Here is a 23,564-nt window from a genome sequence, read left to right on the forward strand (position 1 = left end):
ATCTTAAAATTAGGCCACAGGCATTGTGGAAGCGGGAAATGTGGCAAGAAGCACCAGTGTCTATGCTTTGAAATACAACATTATTCAATGTCTTCTTCATAAAAACTGTCACAATTTATTTTTTTTAAGTCACAGAATTTTGTCACATCAAGGCAACATCTGTACTATACATTTAAAGCAGTGTCATCCCACTTTAAACAGTCATGGCTTTCCCCATAGCATTCTGGGAACTATAGTTTCTTATGGGTGCTGTGGGTTGTTAGGCGACCCTCTATTCCCTTCACAGAGTGGTTGAATTGCCAATCCCTCTCCTCAGGGGATTTTCTCCAGTTCAGGCAAGTCTCTAATTTGGTTGGGACAACTAAAATATTCTTGCAATTCAGAAAGAATTTCAGCGTACTGAAACCATAAAGTGTTCTTTAATGCACCCACCTCTTAACCTTTAAGTATGTAATCATACGCCTCCGGCTCACTATTTATCTAAATTAAAAAGCCCCAAATGTGGCCAAGTTCCCTCCCGGGAGAGTTGTCTTCAGCCCCTTGATCATTCTGCCCTTTTCTGAACCTGCTCCAGGACATAAAAGAGAATCACTCCAGTTCCTTATTTGAAAGCTAATTTTATGGTTTTTATTACAGACAAAAGTCTGCCAGTCAGCTTACCTGATGGCAACATTCGGTGAATTTTACAGACTTTCCGGAAACATTCTCCATTATAATCATCCAGTGGGGTCCTTTTGTTAAAATGAACTGCCACAGGAAATTGCCTTGCATCCACCTACAGAGAAAACAATACAGGTAAAGAAAGAGCAGTTGCCCAGAACGACAAAGCATGTCTATTTAGACCTGGGGAACCTCTGGCTCACAGGTCCCTTTTGGCCTGCCAGGGGCTCCAATTTGGCATGTGAGGCCATTTCCTCCAAACCACACCCACCCACCTGTGATGCCAGCTAACGGGCAAGAAGATGTGGTTTAATCCTGCATTGGCTCTATGCCTCCAGCAGGGAACAGGATCATTAAGCCAAGGCAGCAGGATTTAATCTCTGTTCTTAAATGAGCAGAGATTAAAGCCTTCTCGAAACAGGAATATGATGGGAGCTCTTTTAAAATGGTTCTCAAAAGTGTTTTTCTTTAACCTTGTGCATCCCACCCTGCCGCTTGCCCACTCTCGGGAGAAGTGCAGGAGCTGCGCTTCTGAGAAAGCGGCAATCTCCACTCCTGAGCTGGAGACTGCCGTGCCTGAGGGAATTATTGCTAAAAAAATTATACTGCCCTATACCCACAAGTATAGACAGGAACCTCCCAGACTGCCAGGGCCCACAGGGCCAGACACGGACACTTCCTTGAAGAACCAGGTCCCTCCCCTCACTCCTCACCAGCCCTGACACGTGCCAGGAGGGAGGCTATGGGAGGAGGAGGGCCCGTGCTCAGGCCTTTTAGGGCTCAGCAGCTCTCTCAGGGGATGGAGTCTGGTGGGTGCAGTCCAGAGACAGGAGGCATCAAAGGCAGGTGCAGTCCAGCATCCTTCAACCAGCCCTGCTCCCCTCTCCAGGCTTGCCACTTTCCCTGAGGCCTCTGGTGTTGGAACAAAACGTGACACCAAATCCAAGCACTATCACCAGTTGGATGTCACACTGTTACCTGTATAACAGGAGGAGGACTGGCAAACAGTTTCTTGTTGGTGGTGAAATCTTCCACACGCAGCGTGGCAGACATGATGATCAGCTTTAGCGGATTTCCTTTCTGTGAATGTGTAAGAACAAAAACACAGGCAAGAAGGCTTGGTGGAGATAAGATGTAGCCAAATCTGGAGGAACTTGACGTAAGATCTTTGACGACTGTTCAGGAACTGCTCGCAGTATTCTAGCAGCTGAATGACAAATTAACTAGTCCTATGAGCATATAGGGCCGCGGGTGGCGCTGTGGGTAAAACCTCAGTACCTAGGACTTGCCAATTGTCAGGTCAGCGGTTCGAATCCCTGCGGCGGGGTGCGCTCCCATTGCTCGGTCCCAGCGCCTGCCAACCTAGCAGTTCGAAAGCACCCCCGGGTGCAAGTAGATAAATAGGGACCGCTTACTAGCGGGAAGGTAAACGGTGTTTCTGTGTGCTGCGCTGGCTCGCCAGATGCAGCTTCGTCACGCTGGCCACGTGACCTGGAAGTGTCTCCGGACAGCGCTGGCCCCCGGCCACTTAAGTGAGATGGGTGCACAACCCCAGAGTCTGTCAAGACTGGCCCGTACGGGCAGGGGTACCTTTACGAGCATATTACGCTCAAAAACTATTTGAGATTTTCCCAAAAAAAGCTCAACAACTTTGGCAACCCTACCTTATCTGTTCCTGGACCAAATTTAAAGTGCTGCTATTTATTCATTCTCTTACTTTCAGCATCAATGTGCCTTCTTTTCATGCAAAGTTTGCACAGAAGTATTAAAATAGTAAGTATTAAATGGAAACTGTGAAACATCAGCTGCTGATATTACTAGTGTCATTTAACAGAGGAAAAAAAGCTTCAAAGATTTTCCTTCCTCTCAGGGGAAGGTGATCACTGAGGGGTCTTGTGGTGTGGGTGGGGAAGGGCCAACTGGAGCTGGAGCCCTGGAAGCCAGAGAGCAGGCCGCTGTTCTGCCTCTCCTCCCCACAGAGCAAGGTGGTCCCTATGTATCCCCATGGCGGTGGCTGGGCCCACTCCCTCCTGTGGGAGGCAAAGGAGAAGTTCGTTCCTCCCATCTTCCCATTCTCTCTGTGCCTCTTGAACCCCCTTCTCTTCTCTCCTGCTGACCCATCACCCCAGGGGCAGCTTTGGGACTGAACAAAACCATTTTTAAACAGATAAAATCTAACCAATTCCTCCTTAGAAGAGCCCTGCTGGATCAGGCCGAAGGCTCATCTGGTCCAGCATCCTGTTCTTACAGTGGCCTGCCAAATAACCACGGGAAGTGTGTAAGATGGCACGGACAGCAACAGTACTCTACACATTTGTGGTCCTCAGCAACTGGTAATCAGGGGCATATTGCTTTCGACAGTGGAGACAGAACACAGCCATCACTGCTAACAGCCATGGATAAGCCATATCCCTCATGAATTTGTCTAATCCTCTTTTAAAGTCATCCAAGGTGCCTCTTGTGGAAGCGAATTCAATAGTTTAAGGATCACTGGAGTCCTAGTATTTTCAATGCGTGAATGTAAGATCAAGCACATATGACTACAGTGGATCCTTGGGTTGTGAACGTGATCCGTGCGGGAGGCACATTCGCAACCCACAGCATTCGCAACCCACAGCACCGCGTCTGCACACATGTGGGTCACAATTCGGCTCTTCAGCGCATGTGCGAGCGCCGAAACCCGGAAGTAACCCGTTCCGGTACTTCTGGGTTTGGTGCAGTGCGCAACCTGAAGCGTCTGTAACCCAAGGTATGACTGTATTTGTAAAAACCAAAATAATCAAATGTTAGAATGCTATTGATACGTAACCCCCCTTTCCCTCCTTACCTTGGCTCTGAGTGGCACAATGCGTGATAAAAGACCAATCAGGATATCCGTATAGATGCTTCTTTCATGAGCTTCATCGAGAATAATGACCCGGTACTTGGACAACAAGAAATCCTGGGAAGACCAAAAGGGTGGGTGGGTGTATGAGGAATACCACAACCACACATCAAAATTCAACCAGACTTATCAACTGATTTGATCTTTAAGGGGGAATTTGTGGCTCAAAACCTACATGTGAACATGGTTCTGAAGACCTCACAAGGAAGTGCAAAACCCTTCTCTCATTCCTGAATCTGAATTCTGGTTGTTGTTTTTGCGCACGCAGGGGGGTGGGGGGTGGGAGACACCTGTTGCCTAGTGACTCAGTCAATGACAACCCATCCAGTTCAGCTCCATCATGAGCTGTCTCTTAGTCACCCTAAACCCAACCTGGTGCCTTCCACATCTTTTGGACTCCAACTCCCATCAGCCTCAGTAAGCATGGCAGATGGCCAGAGTAATGAAAGTCTGGAGGGCAGCAGGTTGGGAACTGGCTGCGTCTAAAGTATGTCAACATGTTAAGAAGTAGCATTACATAGGCACAGCTGCATTTCGTTTCTGAAAGGAAGAACCACCACCATACCTTCTGGATTTCCTTCAACAACACACCATCTGTCATGAATTTGATTTTGGTGTCATCTGTCACGTTTCCTTCGTAACGGATTTGGTATGAAATCACCCTGAGGACAGAGGATGAAAGGAACTCTGGGATCAACCCAACATCAAACAAACCAGCACTCTAGAACAGGGGTAGGCAACCTAAGACCCGTGGGCCAGATGCGGCCCAATCGCTTTCTCAATCCGGCCCACGGAATCAGCGTGTTTTTACATGAGAAGAATGTGTCCTTTTATTTAAAATGCATCTCTTGGTTATTTGTGGGGCATAGGAATTCACTCATTTATTTTTTTTCAAAATATAGTCGTCCCACACAAGGTCTGAGGGATGGTGGGCTGGCCCACAGCTGAAAAAGGGGGCTGACCTGCTCTAGAACCACACACAGTCATAGAATTGTAGAGTTGGCAGGGACCCCAAGGGTCCTCTAGTCCAACCCCCTGCAATCCAGGAATCTCAGCAAAAGCATAAATGATAGATGACCATCCAACCTCTGCTTAAAAACCTCCAGGGAAGTACGTAGACTCCACTTCCTTCTGATGGAGTCTGTTCCACCGCTGAACAGCTGTTACTGTCAGAAAGTTCTTCCCAATGTTTAGTCGGATTCTCCTTTCTTGCAACTTGAGTCCTACCCTCCAGAGCAGCAGAAAACAAGCTTGCTGCCTCTTCCATGTGGCAGCCCTTAAGATATTTGAAGATGGCTATCATATCTCCTCTCTGTCCTCTTTGCCAGTGTTTGGAAGTATGACCCACTGAAATATTTTAGGCCTGGAGCAAGAAGCCTCAAGCCTGAGGGTGAAAGGTGACCCTCCAGATTCCTGTCTGGCCCTTGGCTCTCCCAACCCCCATTCCTGGTCTTACTTCAGACACTCCTGGAGTGTCTTTGCCTGGCTGGACTGTGTCCTTGAATTCTGATAATGCTTCTCGCTTGTCTGGTTGGGAGGATACAAAGGGCTGTGTGTGTAGAAAGCAGCCGACTGTGCAAAGGCTAAATTTGCATTCATTGCTACACCCACTTTTGCCTCTACCTCCATCCACCTCTGATGTGTGGCCCCCAGAAGCCAATGCAGTCCTGAAGCTGAAACAGGTCCCCCTACAGCGGATTTAGACCCATGGCATTTGCATTTTCAGCATCGAAGAGAATTGTTACACCGCTGGGACCTGGCTACACCCCCCTTCTAACTCACTCCTCCTTATAGCTAAAGCTCCCTGCCCCATGGACACAACATCCTGCCCCACAACACATCCCACTGTGTAGCCAAGCATTTTGAGTTGGACCACAGGCCTTCAGCCAGTGGGTTGGGGCCCACAGATGGGGCACAAGGCCATCCCAGGTGGGTTGCAGCAAGGCTGCTTCATCAGACCCCAGCTAAAGCTGACCGAACCAAAGGAGCACTGCCTGGGCTGGAACTCAATTCTGGGCTGGAGAGACATTTGTTTTATCCATCTCCCTGGGGGCTGCAAAGTGGTAGGAGAGTCGACTGCTTCCCCTACTGAGTGAAGCCGCATGCCATGGACGGAGAGCACTGACTTCTTTCTCTGAACATTTGGACTAAACGTAACAACCCGTGAGTAATACGGAAATTGGACTTAAAAGGGAAATTTTTTGGGGAATTAGGCACGACCGGGTAAGGTGCAAAGAGGAAGTCCGCCTACCCGCCTTGTAAACATCTTAAAGCAAGGATTTTATAACTAAGGTTGAGAGAATACCTTTCTTTTTTGTGGATAAAAGCAATTAACTCCACGTTTTGGCAATTTAAGTGATTGTGCTGGAGGATAAGAGCTAACATTGAGAGCGGAATTGTCACCCCTCCCCCAGGACCCGGGAGCGATCGGTGAGAGAGCCTGCGGAAGAGGCATAAAGACTTTGACAGCTGTCAAACTAGCTGTCAAAGTTGGGAAAAAAGGAGAACTTTGTTTCTGTTGTCTTTGCTGGTTATATTCGTTACAATTTGGTAACAAATTGTTAAAAATAAAGAAGAAAGGCTAATTTGACTTTTGGGTTGGAACTGGAAGATACTAAGAAACCAGAATCCCTCTAGAGGGGGTTTAGGACATTACAAAAATGGCTGTAAGTGGAAAAACACTGGCTGAACTGGAGAGGACTTTTTTTCTCTTGGGAAAGTTGCAGGAACAGAGTGATGTTTTGGCTACAAATGTTACAATACTGAATGGAACAGTAAATAAAGTTACTGAGCCTGGGAGGGACTTGACTCAAGTCTTTGCAGCTGAACAGGAAAGTTTTGCAGTTGAACTTAAAATTTTTGCAGCTGAAGAAGAAAAGAAATTTGAGAAATCTGAGAATGTGATGAAAGAGGAACATGATGATTTGAAGGAAAAAGAAGGAGGAGCTATAATGCCACAGATGATTGAGGAGAGCCAGAGGCCGGTTAAGATGGATATAAAGGAAAATAAGATCAGGATGATGAAAATCTGGCTTGAATTGAAGAATGGAGAATGGAGAGATCTCCTTATGTGGAGATCTGAAGACCTATGGAATACAAACCTGGCTAAAGTGGAAACTGGAGCTTTTGGGACATTTGGACTTAAGAGAAGTAAGAAACAAGATTTTGGCTCCACTTTTAAATATGGAGGCCTGGCTGGAAGAAACATGGACCTTACTGGGACAGAGCTTCTTCGAGATTTGGAGTTCAATATAAAGGACTATCAAAAAAACCGGCAGAGAGGAATTGAGAGAGAATTAAGAGCCTCGGACGTGAGGTCGCCAGGCTGATTGCAGATGGACTGATGGACTTTTGTTGGGGTTCGAAACCGGGAAAGGGGGTGGTGGGGCTTTGGGAATCCAAAGGGTGTACAATTATATTCTGTTTCATTTAATTTTGTTTTGCCACTAACATAAAAATGGGGAATTTGGGGAAGGGAATTGGGGCCGACCTTAGAAAAAGATTTTTAAGAATAAGTATTGATGTATAAAGATTGAGGTTTATAAGTTAAAATTGGTTAACTAAAATGAATTAGAGAAAATAAGGTAAAGTTTGGGGACAAGAACTTGCTGAGCTAAAAATTGGAACTGGAATACAAGAAGGGGAGGTGTGGGGAAGTCAAGGAAATTGGTCATTGACAGTAAGAAATGTAAATCTTATGTGTTTTTAATTTTTTCCCCTGTTTTTTCTTTATTTTTTGAAAATTCCAATAAATATTTATAAAAAAAAAAAAGCCAAGCGGCAGGAGAAAGGCAGGAGCATTTTCCAGTATGAAATGTATTTCTGGCCTGTTGTGTGTCCCGCCTTCATCGGAGTCCTCTATGGAGCTGGGACAGCCATTCACTTTCTAAGGCTTTCTAGAATGGAAGTATGCTGGGCACTAGAATACACAAGTGTCTACTGAGGTGGGAAGCTCAACTGCACAGCGGTTGCCATTATGAGTCTGTTTTTAAAAACTCACTGGGTTTCAATAGCTCCTCGGCCTTCTGGCTAAGATCACTGGTTTTCATTTACTAGCAATGCTAAGGAAACACTACGCACCATATTTTTCCGTCTATAAGACGCCCTCATGTATAAGACACCCCCTATTTTGGGGGGCTCTGATTTAAGAAAATGGGGGGAGATGCATCCGTGTATAAGATGCCCCCAAATTTTTGACATTATTTTTTAGGGAAAAAACCTAGTATTATACACAGAAAAATACGGTATACTTTTCTGTGGATTGCCATTTTACAGCTAATAATGTGCCCTATCGGCGCTATTATGTATAAATCAAAGCAAGTACTGTATGTGAGCATGGGTCCCATGTGGCAGGGGAGGAGTTAGAGGTGGGTCAGGTGATGATCACTGAGCCAGAGTATGAGCTCCAGCCAGGAAGGAAAGCACCTATTATGCATGCTGAGACCCCGACTCCTAAATGGCTGGGGTCTGCCCTGAGAAAAACCATCCCAGTAAAAACACCCGCTGATGGCAACAAATCTCACACAGGACATCATCTCTGTACTCTGGTAGGCATACTGAGACTTGCCCCATGTTGTTCACAATGTCCCAACTCTACCAGCCAATGACATGCAGTGGAGAAGGGGGAACATGCAGAGTGATTGATGTCAGGATATGGGGTGACTTCATTACTTGGTCAAGGAGCAGGGAAATAATCAGAAGTGGGATGCAGTGAATGAGCAGCTCCACCTTGTGACAGCTCACTTTCCTGAGTTCTGAACACGTCCCAACAGTGGGCTGGCCAACTTTTGTTCCCGGTTTCTCAACACCTTTTCTGATGTGATCTGAAGCAGAGGCTTCCCCCAACCATCACTTGGCTGAAGGCACAGACCTTGGCAAGGCCAAGGGGAGTTGGTAGGCCAAAACACTTGGAGAAGGCTGATCTAAAGCACACTTTCTGGAGTCTGTGCAAGTATGCTTACCTATGTGATAAGTTCATCTCCTTTGCAACACGCTGGGACATAGAAATTGCAGCCACACGCCGTGGTTCTGTGATTCCGATGATGCCGCCAGGCCTACAAGAGCAGTGAACGAAAGATTATTACTGTCAGCAAGGAAAGAAAAAAGGAATGGGGGGGGGGGAGAAGATCATGTTGCAACACAACCCCTGTTCCTTCAGTTCCTTCCACAGAACTGAGAAGAAGCCAAGGGAAGAACTATATTTTATCTTACTAACAGCCTGAACCCAAAGAAGGTGCAGTGGTTAGTGTCAGGCTAGGACCTGGGAGACCAGGGTTCAAATCCCCACTTGGCCATGAAGTTCACAGGGTGATCTTCAGCCATCAATGTCTCTTAGCCTAACCTACCTCACAAGGTTGTTGCAAGGACAAAACAATGAGGGAGAGAGGCATGTAATTGCCACCTTGAGATTCTTGGAGGAAGGCTGGGATAGAAACAAAACAGCAACACCTGCTGGCTGACTAGTGCAAATTAATACCCTCACGGCTGTGACACACTGACTCTCACTAATGCACAAAAATGTTGGTAGGTCACAATGCCAAAAGTAGAAGCCACTACTGATGAGTTCCACTCTCCAATACCAGCCTTTGCCCAGCCTGATGCTGCTGGACTACAACCCCCATCAGCTCTAGTCAGTGCGGCTAACGGTCAGGGATGATGGGTGTTGTCATCCACCATCATCTGGTGGGCACTTGGTTGGGCCAGGCTGGTCTAGGCACAGCAATGCTCTGCTTTCTTGCCCTGGAGCATGCCCCTCTGCCACCCTTTGCCTGCGCAATTCCTTTCTGCTTCCAGTGCACAGCCCCAGGCTTCTTTTCTCTTTGGCTTCTCCCCTTCTTTCTAACTGCATGACCCCACCAGATATTATTTCCTCTGCTCCCTGCTATCCAGGCTTATTTTGCCCCAGGCCCTTTATAAAAGCAACTGAAATCTTCATAGTGACATACATATATTTAAAGGTAAGACAGTCCCTGTCCAGACTCAACATCCAAGAGGCACAATAGAAAAAAGAGAAGACAAGAGCAAGTGTTGTGGGCATCTGCTCCTTCACTGGCTGTGCCACTCGCCCTTGCCATGATGCTGTTCCTGGGAGCTGAGACCAGTGTGTGCAGTCCCAGGGCAACAGGTTAAACCAGTCTGCTTCCTGAGCAAAGAAAACATAAGAAGCAGCCTTATGTTTAAGAAAGGTCCACTGAACTCAGTGATGTCTATACTGACTGGCAGCAGCTCTAAAGGATTTCAGGCTGCGTTCTCTCTAAGACCTACCAGGAGGTGCCAGGGATTATACCTGCAACCTTCTGCATGCAGAAGCAGCCATTTCTGGAATCTCCTAGCATTCCTGTTTCCCTTCCAAAGCATACAGCCTCTCCTGTCTTTAAGTGCTATAAACCTTCAGAGCCCCTTCTCTGCTTGGTCCCTTCACTTGCTCCTCTTCTTCACAAGTTTCCTTCAGCCTCACTCTCTGCACGCCCTTCTCTCCCTTCCCTCTTTCCCATGACACGGCCTACTTACCACCCTTGCTCTGGCCTCCTTGCTGCTCAGATGTCCTGCATCCTGGGACCTCCTTCTATTTGCAATCTTCCTGTGTGCAAGATTATAATCCCAACCTAACAGACAACTTTCTTTTCCAGCACAGAGGCTGGGCTACAAACGGGTTTACTAGCTCCCCCTGAACACCTGAAGATTCTGTGCCATCACACCAGCTCAGCCAATCACTCTCAGGGTACAATTATTGTTTTTGGAGGGAACTCCATGGCGAAGGAGAAGGCAACTTGTCAAAGCATCAAAATCTAGGAACAATTATATTTTTTCCTCTTGGCATAAAATAAGTGGTGGTTTTTTAAAAGGTGTAATACCTGGCATATCCTGCTTCGTAGAGAAATTGAGGGACTTGCGTGGTCTTCCCACTGCCAGTTTCTCCACATATGATAACAAAAGAGTTCTCATTGATGGCTTCCATTATGACTTGTTCTTCGGCAAGGATTGGGAGCTTCAGCCTGGCTTCCTTTCAAAGCAAAGTTACATCTTTACATAGGCAAAGGGTCAAATTACTGATCTAAAATGAATTAAAATGGCATCAAACAATTAATTTAAAGTAACTTCCAGTGGTGTAAGCTTAGGGTGCAGTCCTCTGCATGTTTACACAGATGTATGTCCCACTGTGTTCTGTGGAGCTTAATTATCAGTTAGTGTGTTTAGGGTTGCAGCCCTACAAATCAACATACAAGCAGTATCTTACTGCAATGGGAATTTAATCCTCTAAGGAAACCAGTAATCTAGTTTCTTTGTCATGCCCAAGAATTTTAAACACTACCGTGGGTAATGTCAGATTTCTGACATTAGGCAAGTGCATAAATCTGAGATAAAATTCACCTCATTACTTGGCAGAGTGTTACCAAAGGATACACAAGTGGTAAGCTTCCGTGGTGAAAAGTGGGAGACATATATTAAATGAAATAAACAATAATCACAACCACTTGGTGAAACAGCTGCCTGTCCCATCCTTCAGAGAGGCTTTTAAAAAAAAAAACAAAAAACTGCTTTCCTGTTTCTCTATATCTCTGCCAGGGGTTCAAGTGTGAAGGGGTAAATTCTCCTCTCTGTGACAAGAAATTTAAGAGGCCAAAGATGGGCATGCCATTCTGAGAGGGTGGGCATAACCACTTGGCAAGCTGGTCTTCAGCATTGTCTGACCATGTAATGAGGAGAATTTCACCTCACATCCATATGCAGAAGTTGAAAAATTTCCCTCACCGTACTGAATGGTGAGACGGGCAAGTCTGAGGGCACGTGATGTAGACACCTTGATAAAGCTAAGCAGAGCCTAGTCTGGTTAGTGCCTGGATGGGAGACAGTTTGGCAACCCAGTGCCCACAACCCTGAGCTTCATGATGGATGAATGACAGGATATATATGCACCAATACAGGCAGTAGCCACTGAGGTGCCTTCCAGATCGTGTTGACTACAATTTCCCATCTTTCCAGCTAACTATCCATGCTGACTGGGGCTGATGGGAGCTGGAGTCCATCAACACTTTGGAGGGCACCTGAACTAAGTAAATAAATAAATAAATATGAGCTCTTTAGGTCCAAATGTTGACCTCCTCTTCAGCATCTGTCCAGCTCCAAGGTCACAAATATCATGTGCCCAAGAACAATTAAATCAAAAGGTTCCACATCTCAAAACATCCCGTTTATTGTTAACACAAATACTAAAAGGCATTTTGTGCATGCACTTCTGCAGAGAAAAGTGTCATGAATCTCTCATGGGTGACCCACTGTTGTTGCCGCTGCTTGTGATGCAACAGGGTGCATTTTTGGCTTGTTCGTATTCAAAACTGACCTGAATATCGGGGGATCTGTCCACTGGGATGAACACAGTAGGCCCCAATGATGGCTTGGGAGCATGAAAATGTTGCTTCGGTGTGCTGGGTGGAGGTGCAATGGCTTTCTTTGGCTCCTCAGGCAGCAGGATAGTGCTAGGAACCTCTGGGGCTGCCTTTTCTGCCTGCTCTTCTGGCTCCTTTTCCTCCTCCTCTTCCTCCGAGGAAATCTCAGACTCCTCTTCAGACTCCAGTTCAGGTCTACATCTTTTTCTGTTTGCACCACCAACGCTTTTAATTTTTTCTGGATGAGAGGCACTCACTTCTTGGATTGCCCTGAAACACCCATATCACATTGACACACGAGACAAGTCCACCCCAAAGCACATCTAAGATCCTCAGATGCAACACAGCAGGGATAAGGAACTATTTTTCTGTCAGGGGCCACAAGCCAAAGCCAAATGTGGATGAAATTGGAGCAAGAAGTGGGTGGAGTCTGTAGCATTGCACAGTGCTTGCTCTCTCTCTCTCTCTCTGCCACTCCATCTCTCACTTTCTTTGCCACCCTGTCTGTTTCTCTCACTCTTTCTCTAGTCCCCCCTCTCTTATTCACACCCTCTGTGCCATCTCTCTCTCATACACATACTCTTTCTCACTTCACCCGTCTCTCTCTCTGTGTGTCCCCATCTCTCTCCACCTTACCCATCCCTCACTTTCTCTCTCTGTTCCCCACCCCTCCAGCTCTCTGCAGCATTTGGAGGGCCATATGGAACGAGGCAGGGACTGCATTCAGCCCCTGGGCTACAGGCTGCCCATCCTGCTTTATAGAACCAGAGACACCAGCTAAGAAGATGCACTCTGAAAGCTGGAGATCTCAAGGGAAGCTACATGGGGAGAACACCCCACACCTGCTGCGAATCACAAAAAGGCCAAAGAAGGGAAGAGTATGTCCACACTGCAACAAGAGCAACAAGCTGGACGTACCCAGAACTTACCTTTTAGGCTGGTACATCCGGTCCCCCGTCCCTATTTTGGATGTGGTATAAAACATCTTCATCTCAGCCTCGGAAGCCTGGACTTCACTCAGCTTTCTCAGCAACTCCGCTCGCTAGGATTAGAAAGAGTTGTATGAAGCAAGTCTGCCCTAGGAGGCGTTCACACTAGGATAGCACTTTAAACAGTGATGGCTTCCCCCAGAGAATTGTGGGAGCTGTAGTTTGTTAAGGGCGCTGAGAGTTGCTAGGAGACCCCCCTGCATAGAGCTACAGTTCTCAAAAATGGAAGAGGAGAGTTAACTCCTCTTCCCAGGGCACTCTAGGAATTGTAGCTCTGAGATGGGAAGAAGGTCTTCTAACAACTCTCGGCACTCTTAAAAAACTACAGCTCCCCAGATTCTTTGGGGAAAGCCAAGCGGTATCATATGCTTCAAACGTATGGTGTGATTACAGACCTCGCTAATACTGGGTGGTGTGTAAGATTTTCCTAACAGTTCAAATACAGTGGGAAGCAAAATGAAGAGTGCCTTGTATATGCTGTGGTGCCACAGAACTTCTCTCACCCTGCAAAAAGCGGAGCAGAGGGAGAGACCGGCAGAGGGGCTCGATTGAGATGCCAGCTCCACTGGGTTCCTCCTCTCCCAGAACTGCTTACATTCTAGCAGGGCATTATTTTAAAAATTGCATCTTTAAGAACCAATACCAGTGTTTGCTCGATTTCCTTTTCCTGCCTTATCCTATTTTTCTTTTATGTTGTGTGATCCTAAAACCGCTGGTCCATCTATCTCAATATTGTTTACACTGACTGGCAGGAGCTCTCCTGGGTTTCAGACAGCGGATACTCCCAGCCCTCCCAAAGGATGCCGCGGGCCACATGTCTCCTTGGTGTTCTCTTGGCCTCCACACTCCAAAACATACCTTTTCCTTCTTTGCTTTCTGTTCCAAAACCTTCTGCAGGATTTTCTTCTGCTTCTTGGTCAGCGGCTTCTTTTCTGGGGCCTTTTCAGAAGTTACTTTTTTATCCTTGGTTTTCTGTGATGGGAGGACCAGGGCGTTACACTCATCCACTCCTTTTGAAATGGCTTCATCTGGAACAACAGAAAGAAGGGCTTGTTTTGGTCACCACAATATTTAAACGGGGAGTGGGGGACCTGTGGCCTTTCAGACGTTGCTGGGACTGCAGCATCTGGTGGGACACATGTTCCCCATCCCAGCTTGAAGTATTTTCAGCACAATCTTGTGCACGTTTGCTCCAGTGTGAGCCCTGTTCAGCTTAGTGACGTAAGAACACCAGGACAGCCTCCTGGATCAGGTCAGTGGTCCATCTAGTCCAGTATTTTCTCACAGTGACCAGCCAGATTACTGCAGGAAGCACGCAAGCAGGACCCGAGCACAACACCACTCTCCCCTCTTGTAGTTTTCAGCAACTGGTACACAGAAGCGTAATGCCTCTGATACTCTGATATAACTGTGTGTAAGACTGCAGTGTTTAAAGGCAGCATCCGTTGTTGGCATCTGTCTTTCTCGAGAAACAATGGGGTGCGCCTCTGGGGGTGAAGTCAAACTGTTGTATTAGAGGTCACCCCAAGTGACCTCTCTGGGACACAAGCCTTCGCAGTGTGTATGGTGGTCCTCGGCTGCCCAGACGACAGGACCCCCCCCCCCCTCAGCCTCACTGATGTGGTCCAAAGAAAAGCAGAGCAAGATGTTTGACACCAGCTTGGCTGCAGGAGTTGCCGGAAGGAAACGTACAAGGCACCATCCAACTCCACTCTGGATTTGTGTAGGGTTTGCTCCTTAGCCTCCTTTCCTTCTCCTGAAGAAATCCCTCAAGGCAGTGGAGGTTTAGGATCAGTTTTCCTTCTCCTAGATGGGCTACCTTCCCAGGCTGACAAGCAGCATCACACCACTTACTTCTGACCTCTTCATGGAAACTTGCAACTGATCCATGTACCATTCACAAGGGCACAGTAGGGCAGCGTATAAGTGTCTTGGGAAAGTGGACATATGCACAGAAGATGATCAGAGCATCCAAGGGAGCAAAGCATAATTTTTATTCATCATATTTATAACCTACCCTTTCCGCACCACCCCAAAGCCTTTTTACACCACTCTTCAGCCAAAAGGACTCCCAGAGTGAATGACACCAACCAACAGGAACCCTAACAGGATGCTGTGTCTACGATCCAGCTCAGTATTGTCTGAACTGACTGGCAGCGACTCTTCAACATTTCAGACAGGGATCTTTCCCAAACCTACCTGGAGATGCAAGGGACTAGACCTGGGACCTTCTACATAGCACTGAGCTATGAGCCTACCCCAACTATGCACTCTCATGAGAACATAATTAGAGCCCTGCTGGGTCATGTCCACAGCCCGCCTAGTCCAGCATCATTTTCTCCAAGCCCAAAAGAAGAGACCTGGGTAAGACAGCACTCTCTCCTGCAAGCTTACAGAATAAATGCCATGACAAAAGAGGGAGGGAAATAGACGGAGAGGGAGTTAAGAGGTGGGGGGAAAGAAGCAAATTCAAGTTATTCAGTCAAACTGAGCTGGTCTCTCAGCAGCCCATAAGAAATGTGTATTCTACTTATAGAACTCATTGCTGCAAGAAGCAAGGAGGGCCACTAGTTTAGACAAATTCATCAGAGGGGGATAAAGGCTATCAGCAGTGATTAGCTATGACAACTAAATAAAATAAAAATAATGTAAGCTACCCTTGGATACCAGATGGTGTTTGTGGACTCTCAGAGGCAAGTTCTTAAAGGCCCCCTTAAATTTCATGACACCCTAGTCCAGTCAGCTGGGGTCCTCCAGCTGTTGCTTGGCTGCAGCTCCTGCCACCCCAACCTGCAGGGCCAGTGGTCAGGGGTGATTACAGTGGTACCTCGGGTTACATACGCCTCAGGTTACATACGCTTCAGGTTACAGACTCCACTAACCCAAAAATAGTACCTCGGGTTAAGAACTTTGCTTCAGGATGAGAACAGAAATCGTGCTCCGGCGGCGTGGCGGCAGCAGGAGCCCCCATAGGCTAAAGTGGTGCTTTAGGTTAAGAACAGTTTCAGGTTAAGAACGGACCTCCGGAACGAATCAAGTATGTAACCAGAGGTACCACTGTATTATTAATAATAATTTATTACATTTCTAAGCACCCGAGGATCACAGGGTGGTTTGCAGTACAAAAACACAAACATATACACCACAGTACCAGTACCAAACAACAACAGCCCTGCACCATCCCCAGCGGGCAGGACTCGTGGTCTGGGATGACGGGAGTTGGGGACCCGAGGGGGAGGCGGACTGCCAGAATTCTTTAGCCAGCCAAAGGCCTGGGAGAAGAGGGCGCTTTTGCCTGGCACCTAAGCATATGTCAGGAAGGCGCCAGGCGAGCCTCCCGGGGGACGGGGCGGGGGGTCCCCAGCTGGCGGCGGGAAAGGGGACCCTGGGAGCCGACTCACCGCCCAGCTCCAGCTGCACGGGCTCCGGGGGGCCCCGCGGGCCGCGGCTCTCCGGGCGGCGGGCCTCCCAGTTGCGCCTCTGGCGCGCTCTGCCCATCGGGGCGACTCGGGGCGCGCAGCTCGCCACGTGCACCGCCAAACGCCCAGCCAGCGCGCCGCTTCCGCCTCCCGGGAGCCACCGGGCCGCCAGTCTCGCGAGAACGGGCACCAGCTCACGTGGGCGGGGCCGCGCTGGGGTCGCCAATGGAGCGCCGAGGGCGGTGGATTCTGCCATAAAGAAATAAAGGCCAAAGCTCAGGGCGCCTCTTGCTCCCCCTGCCCAGCGCTCGCCCGGGAGCTGCTTCTTGATGAGTCCTTCTCAAACTCTGGGCCACACTCGCAGAATAAAAATTTGCTCGCGCCACACCGAATTTTCAATTGATGAAGCTACGTTGGAAAACACAACTGGGATTGTCCTCAGTATCGCTTGATGCTCTTGCTTCCATTTTGAAATGTTATATATCCTTCCTGCCCGCGGACTGTCTCGCCAGAGTGGTGCATGCTCTGGTTATCTCCTGCTTGGACTACTGCAATCCGCTCTACGTGGGGCTACCTTTGAAGGTGACTCGGAAACTACAACTAATCCAGAATGCGGCAGCTAGACTGGGGACTGGGAATGTCCAGCAAGACCATGTACGGTAACACCGGTCCTGAGAGATCTGCATTGGCTCCCAGTACATTTCCGAGCACAATTCAAAGTGTTGGTGCTGACCTTTAATGCCCTAAACGGCCTCGGCCCAGTAGACCTGAAGGAGCGTCTCCACCCCCATCGTTCAGCCCAGACACTGAGGTCCACCTCCAAGGGCCTTCTGGCGGTTCCCTTACTGCAAGAAGCAAAGCTACAGGAAACCAGGCAGAGGGCCTTCTCGGTGATGGCGCCTGCCCTGTGGAACGCCCTCCCACCAGATGTCAAAGAAATAAGCAGCTATATAACCTTTAGACAGCAGCCCTGTACAGGAAAGCTTTTTAAGGTTTAATGTTTATGTTTTTCAAAATGTTGGAAGCTGCCCAGAGAGGCTGGGGAAACCCAGCCAGGTGGGCAGGGTATAAATCATCACCACCATTTCCTGCAAATCATATATCTGTATATATCTATAGGTACTGTATACACAATGCTACTCTGAAATGCTACTCTGAAATTTGCCACCCCCTTTTGCCCCACCCTTTGAGAACTACTTTAGTTTAACCATACAGTATTTCTGTAGCAGAATAGGGAAATCTCTAAACAAGCAAACATCAAGAAATATCACAATTATTAGGAACAGTCAAATGTAAATACTTTTTTTTTTGGCTTGTGTATATGTAGGACAGAATTCAGCAAATATATTTTGACAATGAGTTCATATCTTTGCTCAGTAGTAACAGAGCAGTCCTATAAACCCTGTCTGCTGAGAAGCATGCCCTGTTGAATTCAATGAGAGTGACTCCCAGGTAAGTTAAGGTTGCAGCCTAAGCCCCACTGTGTTCAATCAATAACTGGAATCCTAGTCCCCTTCAATTTGGAATAAGCCTCATTTAATTCAATATGATTTACTTCTGAGTAGACATGGTAGGATTGCACTAGCAAAGGTATACACTCAGTTCTTCTATACATGTAGACAAGCAATCTTTCCCCTTTACTTTTGACTCTTCATAATCATTGTGACTGGTTTGTCTTGTACACACTTTTAGGATTGTGAGCCTCAATGATCAATAAAGTACTATAAAAGATAATCTGAGTACTTCCAGACAACCTGCTATCACAGGCATGCGCAGGAGTGCCCAGGCACATCCTAATGTTTAGAAAAACCAGGGACCAAGGCAAACAGCCAGAGAAAGACACGGGCAGAATAAAAAAGCTGGAATGGATCTGGAATAAATCTGCTTCTTCCCGTGTATGTCTCTAGAAGTCGTGGTTGGGGGGGATGGATAGTGGTGGTCGTAAGGGGTCAAAACTGTACATTCACCCCAGCCTTTTTATGCTGCCTGCACCTGTCTCATGGCTCTGTCTCCCTCCAAACTCTGCTCACCACCTTTTGGGAAAAGAGATCTGTGGTGGTTGGGGCTGTGTTTTATAGTTCACAAGCAAGGAGGACTCATTCTGCCCTTGGCCCTCTGCTTAGCTTGACACAAGTCTTTTCTTCTGCAGGAAAAAAATCTCATTTTGGCTTCTTGATTAATTCTCGTGGTTGTTGTGTTAGCTTTTTGCCTTTTTTACCTCCCCGCTTGTTTTGTCATCCCCACCCCACTAATGAAATGTGCTGTGCACACCTATGCCTATTATTTATTTTGAGCATTTGCCCTGATTTGTTCATAGGAAGGCTTGACAGTGAGGTTGTGTCCAGCAAGTTATTATTGTGTCACTTTCCTTACTGGAAAAAGCCCAACCTTGTGGAGATGCAGGTTTGTCCTGCAAGAACTCTAAATAAAATTGTAATTGTGCAACCTGAATGTGTCAGCATGTGATTGAAAGCCACTAGAAAATAACAAGAGTCTGAAAGGGCCTTCTGAGGCGAAGGGGCTTTGTACTGAGAGTTAGCTGTTAACCACTGTGATTTGCATCTCTAGTGGGAATGCCGCGGCTGCAATCCAGAGCACACTAGGAATAAGCACTCATTTAAAGATTATTATTTTATTTACTTATTTGTATACGATATGCTGCCCTTCATCATCAAGCAATTTCTGGGTGGGTCAGTAAAGTATCATCCTACCCTTATACTGTAGATCCAATTGATCACCACACTCTGCAGATACCGTCTCATCAGGTCTGTTCCACACAATGTAGGAGTCAGGTGTTTAGTGCTGTGGCGCCTGATTTTTGGAATTCCCTCCCCTTGAATTTTAGACAAGTGAAGTCTCTTGTATTTTTGGCACCTACTAAGGACCTTCCACTTCCAGCAAGCCTTTTAAGTGGAGAGCTTTCTCAGTCTCCACCTGTGTTGGAATGGTTTTTAATATGTTTTTAGTGTTTTTATCACCTTTTCCCGCTCTGGGCTCCTTTGTGAGGAAGGGCGGGATATAAAGTTAATAAATTAACACACATCAACCATTTTCCCCCGACCAGCCAATATTGCAAAAATTAATAGATAAGGTGATGATGTCTACATCTCCAAAAGTCCTGGATGAAGAGGCAAGTTCTATTTTTGTTTAAATTTTAGTTGCCATTTTGATGCCATAGTCCTGGTTCCTAAGGAGGAACAAATGCCTTTGCGCTTTGCCTACACCCTACCCATCTGTCAAAAGGTTGCTCTGGGAGTGGGGAAGGTTAGATGGTAGGTAATTACCTGGCAAATCCTATTCTGCTGCAATAATGGTTACTCCTTGATGGGGAAGCAGCATAAAACTCAAGGTGCAGACACCCCAAGCCTCCTGCAACTTTAGCTTTCTGAGTGATCTGGTGTTAACAAGGATGCAGACATAACCATTCCTACAGCCTCCAAAATTATGGTTTGGAGAACCTATAAAAGAGAGACATTGAATAGTTACCTAATACATACAAAGATTTGGGTGGGTGATTATGGCATAAGGTGGTTATAAGGTAGTGCAGGAGAGCAAACCACTTTCCTTGCACAAAGGAAGCATTTCTTTCAAATAGTTCCTTATTTATGAAATTCATAAATGGGGGGAGAGGGAGAATGATAAGTTGTCATTGCAGAGATTAGTTAAAAGGCCAGGTTCAAAGGTTCTGTATCTTGGATTACCAGAAACTGTATATTACATATAGCATCCAGCTAAGTAGACCCACTGAAATTAATGAATCTAAGTTAAAGGTAAAGGGACCCCTGACCGTTAGGTCCAGTCGTGGCCGACTCTGGGGTTGCGGCGCTCATCTGGCTTTACTGGCCGAGGGAGCCAGCGTACAGCTTCCGGGTCATGTGGCCAGCAGGACTAAGCCTCTGGCAAATCAGAGCAGCGCACAGAAACGCCATTTACCTTCCCGCCAGAGCGGTATCTATTTATCTACTTGCACTTTGACATGCTTTCGAACTGCTAGGTTGGCAGGAGCAGGGACCGAGCAACAGGAGCTCAGTCATGCCCATATTCTGAGAAGGACTAACACTGGAAAAACAGATTGGTGGTAGCTACTGCCATCCCATTTTGCTTGTGAGTTTTGAGGGAAACTGTATGGCCAATGAGGGCTGGGCCAGATAGACATGATCTGACCTCCACAAGGAACAGAATCTGTCTCTCAAAAATTCAAGTTCTAGGATGCTACTAATCTAGTGTGTGGATTGTTGTTTTTATACCAAGGATGGGAGAAACACAATAACCCTTGTGTTGTGTCTTAAAAGCCTCAGGGGACCTTCTCCACAAAGCCCATGTGTGGCAAAGGATTCTGGAACCTGTTCTATGTTGCATATTAATGCAAAGCAGGCACTAGACCTGTTGTGCTCAACTCCTTTCCTTGCCATCAAGAAAGAGCACACTAGAATGCACCAGACTCCCCTGCAACTAGACACCGTGAAGGAAGGTCAATGATGGGCATTGGTCACCTGTCACATAATTATGCCCACCTTTACTGATGAATCTATGATAAGCTTCCAAAGTGCCCCAGGGTTCTCTTCAATGCATCCCCAAAATCATGGGAATAAAATCTTCCAAGACCAACCACTGCATTGCAAAGTTACAGTAAACATTTAAAGTTTAATTGGTCACAACACCATAATTCAGTTGTGAAATCAGTCTACAAATAGTCCACTAAATAGTAGTACACTGAGCTGGTGGTCAGTTAATAAATAAGGACATGAATAGCAGTTTCTTAAAAAAAAAAGCAAAAAAAAAGCTTGAGATCATTATGGCTACTCAACATTATTGTGAGCAAAACCTAGTGTTTCCCTAAAGATCATAATTAAAATAATACGCACATTTTCTTCAGACCATTTTTTAAAAAAGCAAAAACAAAAAAAACCAGAACACACAATTTTGGTATATAGACTTTTTAAAACTACCTAATACTTAAGATCAGAAGTCCAAACAGGATACAAGGTCACTATATTCAGTGCTGATAAACAGTGTCACAATCAACATTTTTTCCCTTGCTTTACAACAGAAAAATATTTCTAACATGGCAATTGTCATCATAGCTCAATGGAATCATCCAAGTTTAAATTCACATGCAGAACACAGTATAACTTCATGTTCTCCAAAAGGGGGGAAAATAGATAGATAGGTCAAGATAGATCACTAGCTGCCAAATACAGATTATTGGGATGGTCCATGAGTCACAAGGAAACAAATATTTACCTTCATCAAAACAAAGCTACAGCAGAAGCAGAGGAACTGTCCACATTAAGCAGATTACATCTTGGGAGGGCAGAATGTGCCACTAAGCTACAGTAGTTTCGGTACACAGTACTTAAACATCCAATATCACTTCTTAAAAAGCAGTACATTCAGGAAACAGCAACTCTGTTCTATTTATCACCACAGCTGATACACAGATTGATGTTTCCACTACATTTGTGAACCACTGGTAGAGTAAAGCATGAGGTTCTCTCAAGTAGTAGCTTCCAAGGAATTAAGTTAGTTCATTTATCAAGCCGAAATCAAAGGTGGACACATGCACAATAGTTTCTTCCACACAAATAGCTCAACACACGTTCACATTCATTGTGTTGTGTCTCACTGGGCCAAACTTCTAACCATAGGCAAGAAGTCCACAGTGTCGCCTTCACTCATCATTTGCTCTAGGGTGTGAATTGCCCTCTCCCTTCTGCAGTTTGCTTTAGCCATGATGTAGCACATGTGGCCCTCTAGATTCCGTTGTTCTCCAGCTCTCATCAGCTTCAACCAGAATGGCCAGTGGACAGAGATGATGGGAGTTGTGCTCCAGCAATATCTGGCAAGCAACAAGTTCCCCATCCCTGGCGCTGTGCTTTGTCTCTCTTGGCCCTAACCAGGAATGCCTTAGAACCACATGGTTAGCACAGATGTAGTTTAACAGCCATGGAAGGGAAAAGAATATTAACACACCAGAGAAGTGCAACAAGGGTGAGGAAAGAGAGGACATACGCAAGCCTCCTAGTTAAGACATCTGGAATGTTCTCCCTACACTTACTCATTATGACTTTATATGGTTTTGGCTATTTTTAATTTTGACCCTAATAGGCTCCTTTGTGAGGAACTTCTTGATGTGAATGCAAGAAGACAGCTTGTAGAGGAATAAGCAAGGCAGCCCAGCAATTCTAACCCAAATCCATGCTGAAGGAATCACAGTAGGCAGCAATACCAAAGGAGTGTTAGTGATAATTGAAAAGTGATTATGTGTATTTAAGCCTATGATTTTATTCCTGCCAATGACTTGCCCTGCTGCTTGCCCCTTGAACATTCTTGTCTCTCAGTGTATACATTGGTTAAATGAGGATACAGGTGCTTTCTCTTCTCTTAAGTGCCTCTAAATATAGCAGCAGCACAAAGCAGAGAAGTCTGACTCATCCCATGGGATGAGATTACGAAGAAACAGAACAAAGGAGCCAGTTACAGGAAGAACGATGCTTGTATCCTAGAGAACTTGAGAAAACTGTTAATATAACATCACATTTACCTTCAAAAGTGTAATAGCTGCATTTTGTAATAATGGTCAGAACATTTTTCAAGTACACTGGACAATAGTTTGTGCTCCTCTCTAATTTTAAAAACAGACCATACATAAATGGAGAAGGGGGAAGCTAGGAAAACACACACCCAGTTTTACTTATACTGTCCAAGCATAGTGTGCAAACTATGTACATCAGTATTTCTCTCAACAATAAACTTATACAGTGAAATGTTTTTGTGTATAAAAATATATACATTCTTCTTGCATTTACTATAGCCATGGTGAACTAATTTTAAGCAATAGGGGTAATAGGGGTTTTATAGAGGTTTTCTCAGCTAAAAAGAAATCCAGTTTTTATACCAAGGGTATATTTTTCCAACAGTAGTTATGAGCATTTGATTGCAGAGACTGGCTGCAGTCCTCTGTATACTTACTCAGAATCAAGTTCCATTGTGACACTTACTCCAGAGCAAATAATCAGCAAGGGATGGGGAGGGAAGACACAAATATTGATAGTTGACTTACAGGCATAAGCTGCAAAATCTTTTTTTAAAAAAATTATATCTGGTGGCTCTTTGTGGTTTTCAAAATCTGAAATGCCAATAATTGTGTCAACATAAACAGCAAGATTTTTAAATATTTATATATCATGTATAGTTTGTTTACATACAAAACTTTTAGCAACTC

At 45.9% G+C, this 23,564-nt stretch overlaps 1 protein-coding gene across 1 annotated transcript in view; it reads right to left on the reverse strand.

The window, feature by feature from the left end:
- The window catches only part of DHX37 (DEAH-box helicase 37), a 36,099-nt gene extending 19,625 nt beyond the window's left edge, over positions 1–16,474 (reverse strand). The window contains exons 1-10 of the mRNA XM_053369926.1: positions 16,322–16,474; positions 13,779–13,948; positions 12,861–12,973; positions 11,886–12,201; positions 10,399–10,547; positions 8,506–8,598; positions 4,110–4,206; positions 3,488–3,601; positions 1,639–1,740; positions 661–775 (exon numbers count right to left, since the gene is read on the reverse strand). Coding sequence (XP_053225901.1) covers positions 661–775; positions 1,639–1,740; positions 3,488–3,601; positions 4,110–4,206; positions 8,506–8,598; positions 10,399–10,547; positions 11,886–12,201; positions 12,861–12,973; positions 13,779–13,948; positions 16,322–16,418 — 1,366 coding nt within the window. The 5' untranslated portion in view covers positions 16,419–16,474. The remainder of the gene's footprint in view (positions 1–660; positions 776–1,638; positions 1,741–3,487; positions 3,602–4,109; positions 4,207–8,505; positions 8,599–10,398; positions 10,548–11,885; positions 12,202–12,860; positions 12,974–13,778; positions 13,949–16,321) is intronic.
- Between the last annotated feature and the right edge of the window lie 7,090 nt (positions 16,475–23,564).

Source organism: Podarcis raffonei, chromosome 16, assembly GCF_027172205.1.
Source record: "Podarcis raffonei isolate rPodRaf1 chromosome 16, rPodRaf1.pri, whole genome shotgun sequence".
NCBI lineage: Eukaryota > Metazoa > Chordata > Lepidosauria > Squamata > Lacertidae > Podarcis > Podarcis raffonei.